The sequence below is a fragment of the Leptodactylus fuscus genome, chromosome 11 (assembly GCF_031893055.1).
Source record: "Leptodactylus fuscus isolate aLepFus1 chromosome 11, aLepFus1.hap2, whole genome shotgun sequence".
Lineage (NCBI taxonomy): Eukaryota > Metazoa > Chordata > Amphibia > Anura > Leptodactylidae > Leptodactylus > Leptodactylus fuscus.
In genome coordinates, this window is record NC_134275.1 from 52,000,928 (window position 1) to 52,015,226 (window position 14,299).

The following is a 14,299-nucleotide window of genomic DNA, read 5'->3' on the forward strand; positions in this document are numbered from 1 at the left end:
GAGAGTGTAGGCGGGTACTGGGAGGGGAGATGTGAGTGATGTACTCACGTCTCCCTGCCCACACTCTCCAGCTGCACCAAGCCCTGCCTACTCACTGTATCTCTACAATACTAGTCTAGGGAGGCGGGGGGGGGGGGGGGGCGCAGGGCGCTCTGAACACATGTGAAGGACAGAGGACCAGACCGAACCAAGATGAACTAGGTGCTGCAGCTGTTTTGAATTGAAACAATTTTTGGACTACATGCTGTGTAGTGAATAGGATCGTTTTTAAAATCCGATCTCCGATTATTTAAAAAGTCCCATTGACTTGCATTGGGATCGGAATTGGGTTCGAATGGAAAATGATCGGAAATCAGATTTTAAAAACGATCCTGAAATTTCAAGATAGGCTCAACCCTATTCACAACATATCCGGGACCAGAATACAACAGGAATAGACGTGCTATAGATTTAAATATCCATATTGCAGGTTAATATCCATAAGGAAAGTTCCAGCATGTGGATGAGTCCTATCTACTTGCTTTCCAAGTTCTTGTGGACTTACCTTCAGGCGTCTTTTCTACCCAAAACAATAAACTACAGATTGGAAGTATAGATCTGGTGTTATTTGGCTGCAAAGGTGTCTAAAATGAGGAATCTACCAGGGCAAGTTATCAGATTCAAGTTACAGGCTGCTACATCTGTAGTTCACATTACATATTGATCGTATGGAGAGAAGACACAAAATTAGGAAGAGCTCGGTTGTGAAAACCTATTCACAAAATCTCGACAAGGTTCCTAAGCACTTTGTTGCTGATTCCTGGAAGTTCTGCAGGTTTATCCTGTTCAGTGTCTACATTTCTCTACTTGTACTTATTTTGTATTCAGCCATTTAGTGATAAAGATTTTCAATTACTAAGACCCAGTAATATAGACATGTCTGTGCGGGGAACATCAAGAACAATTCCTAGCCATGGCAAAGGGAATCTATCTATCTATCTATCTATCTATCTATCTATCTATCTATCTCTCTCTCTATCTATCTATCTATCTATCTATCTATCTATCTATCTATCTATCTATCTATCTATCTATCTATCATCTATCTCCTATCTATCTATCTATCTATCTATCATATCTCTCTATCTACACTATTTAGAGTATGTATACAGTATCTAAGTAGCTATCTATAGTATATATCATATTATATGTTTCTAATATCTGTCGTACATCTATCTATAATTATCTACAGTATCTATCTATCTACAGTATATATGTACAATGTCTACCTAGAGTACCTTTCTTTTTCTGTAGTACCTATTATCTATAGACCTACAGTATCCTTCCTTTAGCCAGTATTCATTCCTTCCGTCCTTCCTCCCTCCTTCCCTTCCCTCCCTCCTTCCCTTCCTTCCCTCCCTCTCTTCCTTCCTTCCTACCCTCCGTTCCTTCCCTCCCTCTCTTCCTTCCTTCCTTCCTTCCCTCCCTCCCTTCCCTCCCTCTCTTCCTTCCTTCCACCCTCCCTTCCCTCCCTTCCTTCCTTCCTTCCCTCCCTTCCTTCCTTCCTTCCCTCCCTCTCTTCCTTCCTTCCTACCCTCCGTTCCTTTCCTTCCTCCCTCCCTCCCCTCCCTTCCTCCCTCCCTCCCCTCCCTCCCTTCCCTCCCTCCCTTCCTTCCCTCCCTTCCTTCCTTCCCTCCCTCTCTTCCTTCCTACCCTCCGTTCCTTCCCTTCCTTCCTTCCTTCCCTCCCTTCCCTCCCTCCCTCCCTTCCTTCCCTCCCTTCCTTCCCTCCCTCCCTTCCTTCCCCCCTTCCTTCCCTCCCTCTCTTCCTTCCTTCCTACCCTCCGTTCCTTCCCTCCCTCCCTTCCCTCCCTTCCTTCCTCCCTCCCTCCCTCCCTCCCTTCCTTCCTTCCTTCCTTCCTTCCTTCCTTCCTTCCTTCCCTCCCTTCCTTCCCTCCCTCCCTCTCTTCCTTCCTACCCTCCGTTCCTTCCCTTCCTTCCTTCCTTCCTTCCTTCCTTCCCTCCCTTCCCTCCCTCTCTTCCTTCCTTCCTCCCTCCCTTCCTGTCATTTTTTACCTTTTCTTCCGTTCCTACATGCCCAGATATGTGGACCATACGATGATCAGCTTTAGAGATCTGTTCTTGTCTTATGTTATCTATTCTATATGTGCCTTTGTCTTCAGCAGCCCTCTGCTTATGTTGTGAATTGTAGCCTAATGAGAGTTTTATTATTACGTTGCAATATTGTATAATTTAATGAGAAAATTGAAATTTAACCAAATCATAATCTATTTAGCTGTCTATCTGCAAAAGACAAAAAGACAGCAAATCCAAGTAGAACAAATGTGAACAGGCGCTCACTGCTATGGCTGCAATATAGACAAACAGACAAATGCAGCAGCTCTCTGTAGAGGGCGCCATGCCTTATTCCAATAATAAGTATGTACAGCTTAAACTGCTTTACTGCTATAGTTTTAAAATTTTGAGATTTTTGGTCCACGTTTTGATCACACTGTGAGAGTCCACCTGCCCCGACAAGGTAACCTCATTCAGATGGGATCCTACACTACACAGACATTCCTCTCTCAGGCCGGTTTTCCACCGACTATGTGACCACAGGTCAAAAAGGATCCAGAAACATTCAAGGAGTGCAAGCATCCAACATGGAGAAAATCACCCCTCCCCGTAGGTGTAACGCTAAAGACAAAAAAGTAGAGCAAATATGAGAAGGTGCAGTCTCAGAGGGCTACAATAAAGACAAATACAAGGACTCTCCAGGTAACCTTTGTGAATTATCTTAGCTGATTCCATTGGACTAAGTCCAATGCCAGATTCAGCACTGCTACATCCAGAATAGATTGCCTTCAGACATACATTAGCCTTATTAAAAGATTTCAGATAGAAAAGTTTCATGTTCTTTGTCTACATCCCCATATAAACCCATTATATTTTACTTGGAGAACAAGGTGCGCTGCACAAGTTTGTAGAAAACATCCAGATTTTAAGAGGTTTTCCTTAGCAAGTACTTACACCTTTGCAAAGAGTGCCCGGGAGCAGTGCGAGAAGCTTTCCAACATGTACAACAACATGAACAAGCTCTACAATAACCTGGGAGAGTACTTCACCTTCGATCCCAAAGCAGTCAGCGTGGAAGAATTCTTTGGAGATCTTAGCAGCTTCCGATCGCTGTTTTTGGTGAGTACAAAGTCTTTTTACTATTCTTCTATTTGTTGTGTGCACAAATTTCAATAGAGCTTTCTTAAGAAAGAGACATCATTGTATTCTTATCAACGTAGACAGCGACTCTTGTGTATCAAGAGGGTGGCATTAAAATGTGTAACGTGTGGGGTATAACTGGAGTTTCCAGAAGTAGCCATCACATATGATGCCTGAAGAACCCAAAGATATCAGTGTTATAAATGGCATAAGGTAAGCTGGGGCAAGTCATCGTCTTGGAGGGTTCTCGTTGAACTTCTGAATGGTGGAGAGGACTCTGTATGACGTGTATGAGCTTAACTTTATCCAGTGTTTGCCTACACTTTCCAAACTTGGACTTTAGAAGACTTTAAGAAGTAGGGAATCTTCCAAAGTGACAAAAAGTTTCATGGGTCCCTTTTACGATAAGAATCAGTTTACGAAGTGCGATATTCACACCAGTTCACCTCAATGAGGTCATTTATGGGCCCCATCTGCCTATTCAATGCCAATAGTGTCCCTTTCTCAAAAGATCCAACACTACGATACCTGTTCCCATCTGCCCCATCATGTCCTTCTTTCACAAGATTCGATAGCCGGAAAGTCTTCATGCATCATCCATTCCAATGTTCCTATGTTCAAATATTTATTCAGGCATTTTGTTTTCAGCCGAAACATTTCTTTTGTCTGTATACATATTGATCCAATTGATTTCATGTTCTGCTATTGCATGAAGGAGCGGCAGGTTGTCTGATGACTGAGAGCTGAAGGCTTTTGTTCTTGAAATAGATATAGAACGTTCAGCTGCGGCTCAATGACGGATGCCGCAAAGAGGCGGTAATACGATGGGGAGCCCTGCCATGAAAACACTCGCAAGAAAGGGAATTAAGCAGTGGGGCAAAAGTTTTCAATCCTACAAAATCCAAACAAAGATGATTGGCCATTACTGGGAATTTACAGCCGTCCCAGGTGGAGAAGCAAAGGAAGTCTATCGACTGGCTGTAACTGCGTGAAACTGATACCATGTAGCTTGATAGTTTACGTTCTGATGAGGTTTATGCAGGAAATTTCAGGCGTCCTGTTCAATATCAAGATCAATTACACGATTGGCTGTATTCTTATGGAGAGAATATTGTAGGAAACTTCTATCCCATCCTTCAAAAACCAAGATCCATCCTATGACAGATCCCAACAGTAGCCAATGATTATTATTGACTTCATTGGAAAAATCATCGTGATCTCCATCAACTTGACTTTAAAATCTAACAGAACTCATAGAATCGGAAGAAACATAATACCGACAGGGGTCATAGATGTAGCAAGTGGGGCTCTGGTGTCCTTAGCCAAACTTTTGCTTCTAGGTCTTATTTTCTTGTAAATGGCTTATGTATAATACTGTAATAAGTATATATTGCTGTAAAATGGTATCACTTTGAAGCCAGGGATAGAATCAGAGAGGTTCTGCCGAATTCCCCAAAAACTGACTTCAACTCCACAGTCCTGGTAATAATGTAATTCAGCACCCCAAAAATAGAGAAAACAGAACTGGACAAGACTTGTTTCACAAATATTTCCAAGGTTTCCCTAGAGTTTGGTTTCTGGGAAAATTCATAAATAACCCAGCTCCAAACCGGAATAGCTACTATTATATGCCAGAGTCTCTTTAGACCCCCCCTTCCCAGGATAATATTTGGAAGCCCAGGGGACATGCCGAAAACCACTCACTACCCCTCACCTCTAGTGGGCTCCCTTGCATTGTCCTATGCTCTCCCATTGCCATCTTCCAGCCTACTTGATGACATCAGCAGTGATCTGTGTCAAGTTAAACATGGCCACATCTGTGGGGTACATGTGGGAAATTGGTGGACATATTATTTTTGTCCATGACACCTCTGCGAAGAACAAATGGAATGGTAAAGATGGCGATCTCACTATTTATATGTTTTAGCTCAACTTGGAAACCAAAGACGCTATGAAAATTGACATCTGCTCCTGTGGGACTCCGGGTGACTTCAGAAGTGATTACAATGAACTCCTGTATTTCTTTTCCTTCTCTTAAAATCCTAGGCAATCAATGTCAATCCCAAAACTAACTTTTCTTCCTCTGATCAAACCTGAGCGAACAAAATAGTGATCAGTCCCCAAGGAGCCAACACTTCCTCTCCGCATTCAATTCTCCAGCAAAGGGTTCCTTAATAAGTTACTGTTGCAGTTCTATGGAGGGAAGGAGGAAGGTGTATGTGTGTATATATATGTGTATAAGGAGTAGACAAAATATCAAATAATACTATGGTGACTGGAGTCGGTGTGTTGTTAAAGGGACAGGATATCATTTTATCACCCTACAAGTCCATAAAGATTGAAGGTCATTACGAACTGGATTTAGCATTTTGCTATAAAAGAATCGTTCCTGTATTCTTGGCAACGTCCATTGAGTGTTTCTCCACTTGTTGTAATACTTCAGTTTCATGCATGTCCTGATAACTCCATGTTGTCAGAGCTTTGGGAGAATTGTTAAAAGGTGTCATCATATTACCTTCATTATGGAAGCAAGAGCAGCACTTAGATGTGTTTGCATTTGCATGTAATCCATGTGTGTAGTTTTTATCTCATCCCTACTGTCTAGATGGTCGGGACATTAATGCATCTAATTCTCTCAGCCAATACTTTTTTATTTTTAATGGAATTCCGATGAAGGCCGCCTGTAAATTGAAGCGATTCGGATAATTGTTTCCACCTCTGAAGACTAGGAGGCTTTTCTCTTTTTCTGCAACATAATTTATGGTTTGGGCAATCTGTTTCACCATTCTTTATTGTAGGTTTATAGATCTCATTGAGTTTTTTTTTACAGTATATGAATGATGGATTTATTCAAATATTTCCAAAAATTTGTTGTATGTTCTTCTGGTTTACTTTGTCTTGTGTGAGCTATAACATACTATATACTGTACATATTAACTAGCTCTACAGTAACTAAATGATCAGTCCATGTGCCCCAAGTGACACTAGGTTCACACCTGTGTTGGGGTTTCAGTTCTTCTGAACTGTAGGTTCTGAGGACTAGGGCAGACATTGGCTAAACGTAGAAGAGTCACACTGGGAAATGTGATTATGGGGATAATGTTCCTCCTTAAGGAGAAACCACCTATTAGGTGTGTGGAGACTTATACAGTCATAGTCACTCCACTGCAAGGAAACATGGGAGGAATATGCAAATCTGTCTCCCAAGAAGTAAATAGGGAGACAGTGCCTCTGTTATGCTACCCTCTATAGGAAGCACCCTGAACATCATGCCCGACTTTCCCAGAAGCCTTTACTGCATAATGTGGGGTTTTTACCAAGTCAGTTTCTCAGCTATGGATGGCCATTTCGGTCTGGTTGGACCTCATCAGCGCAGCGCAGAGAGAACTGACTTGGTAGAAGTGAGAGGCTGAGCGATTATGGCTATATAAGTCTCCACACCCCTAATAAGTGGTCTCTCCATAAAGAGTGATATTATCCCCATAATCTGGTCTCTCAGCTTCTCACTTCTACCAAGTCAGTTCTCTCTAAGCTGCGCTGACGAGGTCCAACCAGACCGAAACGGCCATCCGTAGCTGAGAAATTGACTTGGTAAAAGCCCCACATTATGCAGTAAAGGCTTCTGGGAAAGTCGGGCATGATGTTCAGGGTGCTTCCTATAGAGGGCAGCATAACAGAGGCACTGTCTCCTTATTTACATCTTTGGAGACAGATTTGCATATTCCTCCCATTGGGAAATATGATAAGCTTTCCAAAAAAAAAGTATTTTAGGGCTCACTTGAAACTCTGACTATTGGGATTTTCCCTGCTTGCCTATGGTAACACACTCCAGAGAACTGGTGCAGCACAAGATGGAGATGAGCACGGAGATATGGGAAGGAGCAACACAGTGGGAAACTTAGTGGGTGAAAGTGAGATAAGAGAGTTACGTTGAGCTCTATACAGGTAGACACATTGGTGCAGTAGAACAGGGTATGTAGGAGTTTGCTTTCATCTGTTATATCTATAAAAAAAAAATTTGCTATGAAGAACGGTCACTTCTACCTATGGGAGATAGATGCATTTACATTGTTCTGCAACAAAGCAAATCTAATTTTTAGTTCCTCGAGATAAAGCTAAGTCAAAGCGACTGGAGCCTAAACTGCAGATTGTATTTTTAGCAGCTGTGGAGTTTTCCACCTAAACCCTGGGGGATCCGCCACCCTATATTATATCGCATGGCTGCCCACTGTTCCAGCATGACTCGGAGTATCATCACTGGGTAGGTGTTCGGCAGGATCCCCGCTCTCCTGTCTGCAGCATTAATAATTCATTTCTGGAGGTGTTCAGCAATGTGCTTATGTTTACTTGTCAAATCCACACAAACACACAAATCGGAAGCATTTAGATTTCATTTGTTACTTCTTGGGACTCTACTTTTTCTTAGAAAAGAGCTTCAGCCTGCCAGTGAGTCGCCCGGGTCGTGTCAGCTTTAATTGTATCATACGGCAGGCAGGAAAATCTGCGCAGAATAGAAAGAAGTTAAAATTTTGTTTATAAGCAATTTAATGGAAACACTCATAAGATACTTTAGCAGAAATCATTCTTCAAAGGGTTTGATTAAGATGCCATGTGATGTATTTAATTTAAGATAGTAATAATTCACTCCCTTTAAGTCATAGGATCCAACTGAAGGGTCGATAACCAAGACAGATCTTACCATTCCCTATCTATCACTTGTATGAGCAAAGGCCAGCAAAACCCTTAGGCCAGTCCTCCATCTGTTCTTTGCTAATACTTTGGAGCGGTTGATCCCATATAACTACCCCACTGATTACCCCCCCCCCCCCCCATGGCTGGCTAAAAAAATCACTGCTTCTAAAAGTGTGTGTGCACTTTTGCAACCATTTACTACATAGAGTCTAAAGCAGGGATGCTCCCACTTTTTCAGCATATGAGCTACTTTATAACATGACCAAGTCCAAAGATCTGGGGGCCACACGGTGGCTCAGTGGTTAGCACTGCAGCCTTGCAGCGCTGGAGTCCTGGTGTTCAAATCCTGCCAAGGGCATAAAACCATCTGCAAGGAGTTTGTATGTTCTCCCCATGTTTGCATGGATTTCCATCCCATATTCCAAAAAAGACATAATGATAGGGAAAAATGTAGATTGTGAGCTCTATGTGGGGCTCACAATCTACATTAAAAAAAAAAAAAAAAAATCTACTACCCACTTCTTGTGGGCGGGGCCTGTTGGGGCGGGCGGGGCCTGTGGGTGGAGCGTGAGAGCAGGAGGCAGCGGCATTCTGTGGTTACCTAGTAGTGGCCCTCGCTCAGCATGATGGGAAGCCACAGAATGCCCACAACACGGAAGCAAGGCGGCTGCCCAGGGATCCCCGGTGTCTGCTTGTTCACAGCGCAGGCTGAGAGACATCTGGAGATGCAAGGGCCTTGCACTCGTTCGCAGTCAGGGCTGAGGCGGCCCCGCCTGCAAGTGTCCGGAGATGACTTTCAGCCTGAACTGTGAACAAGCAGACACCGGGGATCCCTGGCTACATCCTGTGATCGGCCCATACGTCCTTTGCGATCGACTGGTCGATCGCGATCGACGTATTGGGCACCCCTGGTCTAAAGCAATTTATAGTCTCAATTAAAGATCTCCTACCATTGCATTTTAGCTAGGGTTGAGACGATCTTGAGATTTCAGGATCGTTTTTAAAATCCGATTTTCGATCATTTTTCAGCCGATCGCAATATTTTCTCAATCGCGATCAAATCTTTCCAGATTGTGCAACCCTAATGTTAGCTTTTTAGCTTGACCAGTGGCCAAGCATTGTGGGAACTAACGTGAGAACTCGATCCTCCCCCCCTAAAAAAAATCGGGATCGGAATTCCGATCTTGATCGTGAAATTTACTCGATCGCCGATCGGAATCCGATCTTTACCAATCCCGATCGCTCAACCCTAATTTTAGCCAATATGTAGGCTGATATGTCATCATGGTTACAGACTACAAGCAGACTCTGTGTAGTCTGATCCTCCCATCTTCATGATCTATTCCATTCTATCAAAGTATATCAGTAGATTACCTGGAAGAAGGAACAAAGTAACACATATTGGGAGGATCTGACTACATTGAGTTGTTGGTAGTCTGTAGTTGTGTAAACACATAGGTCTGTATAGGGGCTGCATACACAAAAGACGTATGACATACATAATACAGACTATTGCTTCTCTTTACTTAAGATACATTAAGAAATTTGCTACAATCTTAGGCACATCCTTCAATATTCAGGTGGATTCTTTGTGTGTAAACCTCACCCCAAGAAACCACAGTTGCCTGACCCATTAAGTTTTGAGATATTTTATGGGCGCCTCCTCGTTCACAGTTTAATTATGGGATTATTTTTTAACCCTTTAACTCTACCATATTTCTTCTGCATATTCATCTATCAGTCAAGACTAATTGTATAATCCATGGAGAATTATTACAGGCAGAAATGCCTTGCGGTGCACATTTCCAAGCAATGCATTAGATAAATGTAATCAGACCGCATGTGCTATTTACTCTTACTGGACATATGATTACATATAAATTAATCTCATTTCAATTTGTTTGAAGACTGTTCAGACTCCTGATGACATTAATGTATTATTGATCGATTAAATGCTAAAAGGAAATGTAAGAGCCTTTCGCCTTGATCAGGGCTGCTCTACACTTACAAGGAGATGCCAAGTCCCAGGCCCTGCTCCTATACTGTGTACTAAAATAGGGGTATTTATTATCTGAGCCGATCAACAGATCAATAAGCCATAGTTGGAGCAGTAGTATGATGTGGAATGGTTGCTTACTAGACCAAAACTGCACCTTAAGACAACCATCCAAAACCACCATAAGTGATCGTCTTAAAAGGGTGGTGGTCTCAAAGAAGGGGGCCAATATACAGTACATACTGTAGGACCTCATTTTTACAGAGACCGGGGAACTTGAACTTCGAAAAAAATAACACATCCATAGGATATACCGTAGCTAGAAGGGCTAGATAAGAGGGTTAATACGTTATACGATGGACTTTCAATGGGTGGTCTTCTCAAACAAGAACCTCAAGAACTTGGACTTTTAAAGGAGTAATTTCTCATAAAACATGGCCAACACACATTGTGACTTGACTCTAAGAGAGTTGGACTTCTTAAAGATAATGGCCATAGACATAGGACTTTTTGGTTACATGGTTACAAACTTAAGAGTATAGAAAAAAGAAGGCCTATGGATGACCCAATTGCAATGTACAGATATAGGAATGGACAGTACAGAGATCTTTCTAATTATCTTTTTTACACCCAAGTCTATAATCATGACAGGGGGCATCCTCTGCATCTTGAGGTCCGTACCATAGCCCTAGATGAGTCTTTTTTATAGTAAGAGTGGTGAGATTATGGATCTCAATGCCTAAGAATGTTGTAATGGCTGATAAGATGTAGAAGTTAAAGAAGGGACTATACTGAAAGCAAAAATATCACCGGTCATAGGCACTAGAATTTTTGAGATAGTCCGATTGACATATTTGGAGTTGAGAAGGATTTTTTTCCCCTGGTATGGGGCAATTGGTGTCCTCCATCTGACTTCCTCTGGATGAACATGGTAGGTTTATAGTTGGGACTTGATGGACTTGCGTCTTTATTAGGGTTGAGCAATCGGAATTGGGAAAGATCGGATCCCGATCGGCAATCGAGCAAATTTCACTATCGCGATCGGCTGGAAAATGATCATAAATTGGATTTTGAAATCTCAAGATCGGCGCAACCCTACTGTATATATAATATACAATTGGAGTTGAGTGTTTGGGATCGGGAAAGATCGGATCTTGATCGGTGATTGAGCAAATTTCACTATCGGGATCGGCTGGAAAATGATTGGAAATCGGATTTTAAAATTGATCCTGGAATCTCAAGATCGGCTCAACCCTAGTCTTTATGCAACTGAGAAATTCAGTCTAAATCAGGGTTCTGCATGGATATAATATCCAGATTTGCTACATTTTAACCCTTACTCACACACGTTGATAGTTACATTTCCTATCCAGGGGTCAGAGGTCCTCGGCACCCCATACGACCACCTTGGATAGTGTTGTGGACCTAAAACACTGCAAAAAAATAAAAATAAAAAAATAAAAACCCAAGAACACAACATTTTTCTTTTTGAGAGCCATAACTATTAATGAGATTTATTTTCCCTGCTACTTGAATGCAACGAGAAGTGTTTTGTGCCTGCACCCCATGCTGGTTATACTGGAATGATTCATTCGTAGCCAGAGGGCTCTCTAAACAAGAGGTCACGGCCTCAGCAGAAATAACCAGTTTAATATACATAAGTGCTCCATGTTCTACTTACGTGAAGGGTTTTTTCTCATTTTATCAATGGTACAAACTAATACACAGCCCGGTGGCTGACAGGCTGACAGCGAAATTTGTCATCTAAAATAGACATTGGCTTCGCCTGGTCTGGACTTGGAAATCGGCGGCAGAATTTCAAGGCCATTTAAAGAAGCAATCATAAGGGAAATGTTTTGAGGTATATAGAGGGGTCACCCCTGCTCCTGACCATAGCGCAATAACATTTCCCCCTGTCAGTCCTTGAAGTCAATTTGACTATTCAATGTCCCATAAGACCACCCACTATGGCGGAGGAAAACGGTGACAGCATACGATGTAGCGAAGCGATTTGGAAACTTGTTTGCAGTTTTATTGTATCTCGAGTGTTGAAGTATTTGCGAGCTTTGCTTTTTTTTTGTCTGTGTCTCTGATTTATGGATATTATATGACAATGGTGTCAGTGATTATCCCATACAGAGTAGTCAGAGTGGATTACATGCCGCATCTCTAATCTAACTGTGTAGCCTCTGGCTATTTACTAAAGAATCTGTGTTCTTCATGAACATCTGTTTTGTTGGAGCTTGGTCAGTAAGAGCTAAAATGCCATCTGTTCCCCATATAAATTAATAACTTGAATATTATTAGTTTAGGTTGGACATGAATCGAGCCCATCAGCAATATTCACCAGCCTTCCTTTACGTTCTTCCTTGTAACTTTCAAAGTTCCATACATATATTCACAAACACGATATGCTAAATTCAGGATAACACATGGGGTGCACAGCTGTGTAATAGCCGACTCGCAAAGAACCAATTCTATATGTAGCAGAGTCGAAACGAATCTGCTTTGTCGGGGTATTGTAAGTTACTGATTACAAATCCTAGCTTTTTACTGAGCAGTTTTATGTAAGGCCATATACAGTGGGGTCAAGCTTTGACTTGATGCTTAAAGAGTAGAGATGGGCAAATCTCACAAGATTATTGGGATACATACTTGGCAAAATTCCGCATCATTGCAGCAACGGCTTGTTGGGAAGTCGGGCATGATGTTCAAGGGACATAGAGGGAAGCAAACAGAGGCATTGTTTCCCTATTTACATCTTGGGAAACAGATTTGCATATTGTTCCCAAGATTCCTTTCGACAAATATTTCCAAGGTTCAGCCCTCTGCTTCTGTCTTGTTAGAACTTGAAGAGCTATTATTATACTCTGGGGTCTTTTCATCTCCCATCCACACATTGCAGAAAAATACATGCAGTGGAAATGTAGCGATTTCGGATTTGGAAATCACGATATCTCAATTATACCTACGGAAATGCCGGCGGTTTCCCTATAAGTATAATCGAAGCAGAAAGTCCACAGAGAACTTTGTGAAAAATCGTAGTGTGTTTCCATTGCGATCGTTTCTGCTGTGCTCTTTTGCTGTGACACACTACATGGGGCCTTAGCCTGGTAATGTACATTATATGAACATTGGTAAAATCTGATGATTCTGAATGGACTGGCTGACAATGTTATCTATACAGGGGTGCCCAGAATTTTTCCTAGTGGCAAATGTCTGGTGAAAGAAGGATTCGGTTGTTGGTTATCTAATTCTACATAAGAACGTGCTTAGATGAACGTGTGATCAAAATTGGTGGTTTCTCTCCATCAGTGGTGGATTGGCCCACTAGAGGATTAATAAAATAATGGTCCAGCATTAGACATCTACACTGGAGTGAATTTTGATCCATTTCCTAGGGGTTGTGGAACCCTCAATATCATTTTATCTGGTGGGCATAAGCAAGCTCAGTCTGACACTGCTCTTCGCTCCTATTCTATGCCCCTTGGGTCAATGCAAATCCCTTTTGTGCTAATCATACAATCTCTCGGTTGAGGAAATTCTCGCAAAGGCTCTTCCTATTCAGTAGCAAATGGGAAGGGACCAACCGGGACTAGGTATCTTTGCTTTCAGAAAATCTCTTTGGGGGTTGGGGTTGTGATCAGTGACGTAACTAAAGTCTTGTGGACCCCGGTGCAATTTTTTGTTCGGGGCCCCCTACCTCATCCTTACAGCAAATTCTTGATAGTGATGGTTCCAGGTGCTAAGGAGTTTAATCCACCTTAGTGTGGTTAGGTTAATCTCCTTGGCTTATGGACCAGATGGAAGCTGCAATGTCAATACTGATGCCAGTGCTTTTGGGCCCCCTATGGCTCCTGGACCTCAGTGACTGCACTCTCTGCACCCCCTCAAGTTACATCCCTGGTTGTGATTATTCCTGTAATATACCATCTAATGGCACATCGCTCATGTGGTATGAAAAAGAAACCTACTTTCTAGGTAAAATTAAAAGGTACATGAAGGTACTTTAAGATGCCATGTAAGAGTTCTAGACAAGTTAAGGGGTTGCATAAAGCTGCAATATGGTTGTGTGCATAAGCCCTTACACTGTATAATTGACTTGTCTTGAGTTGTCCCTTAACTTCCCCTATGGTGGTCATTAGAGTTGGATACAGATCCTTGTTATAGCTGCAGATGGATTTCTCCTCCACTGTAGGACATATTAATTTGAGCCTTATTTTCTGCAGCACTAAGAACAGGTTTGGCCGCCCATTAGAAGACGATTACAACCCTTCCCAGTCCTTTGCGCTACATATTATTGACTTTTACTTATAGACTCTTCTTTTTAATGCCAGTCCAAGCTGGTTACAATATGAATCCATTTCTCATCCTTATTACATTTAACTCGTCTTTCTTTACCCTCTGAAGGTCATTG

General features: G+C 42.1%; 1 protein-coding gene across 2 annotated transcripts in view; it reads left to right on the forward strand.

Annotated features, from left to right (window-relative positions):
* DIAPH2 (diaphanous related formin 2) overlaps nucleotides 1–14,299 on the forward strand; it is an 824,584-nt gene that overhangs the window by 634,676 nt on the left and 175,609 nt on the right. For both annotated transcript variants that reach the window (XM_075260108.1, XM_075260109.1), the window contains one exon: nucleotides 3,009–3,173. In XM_075260108.1, the coding sequence (XP_075116209.1) occupies nucleotides 3,009–3,173 (165 nt within the window). The remainder of the gene's footprint in view (nucleotides 1–3,008; nucleotides 3,174–14,299) is intronic.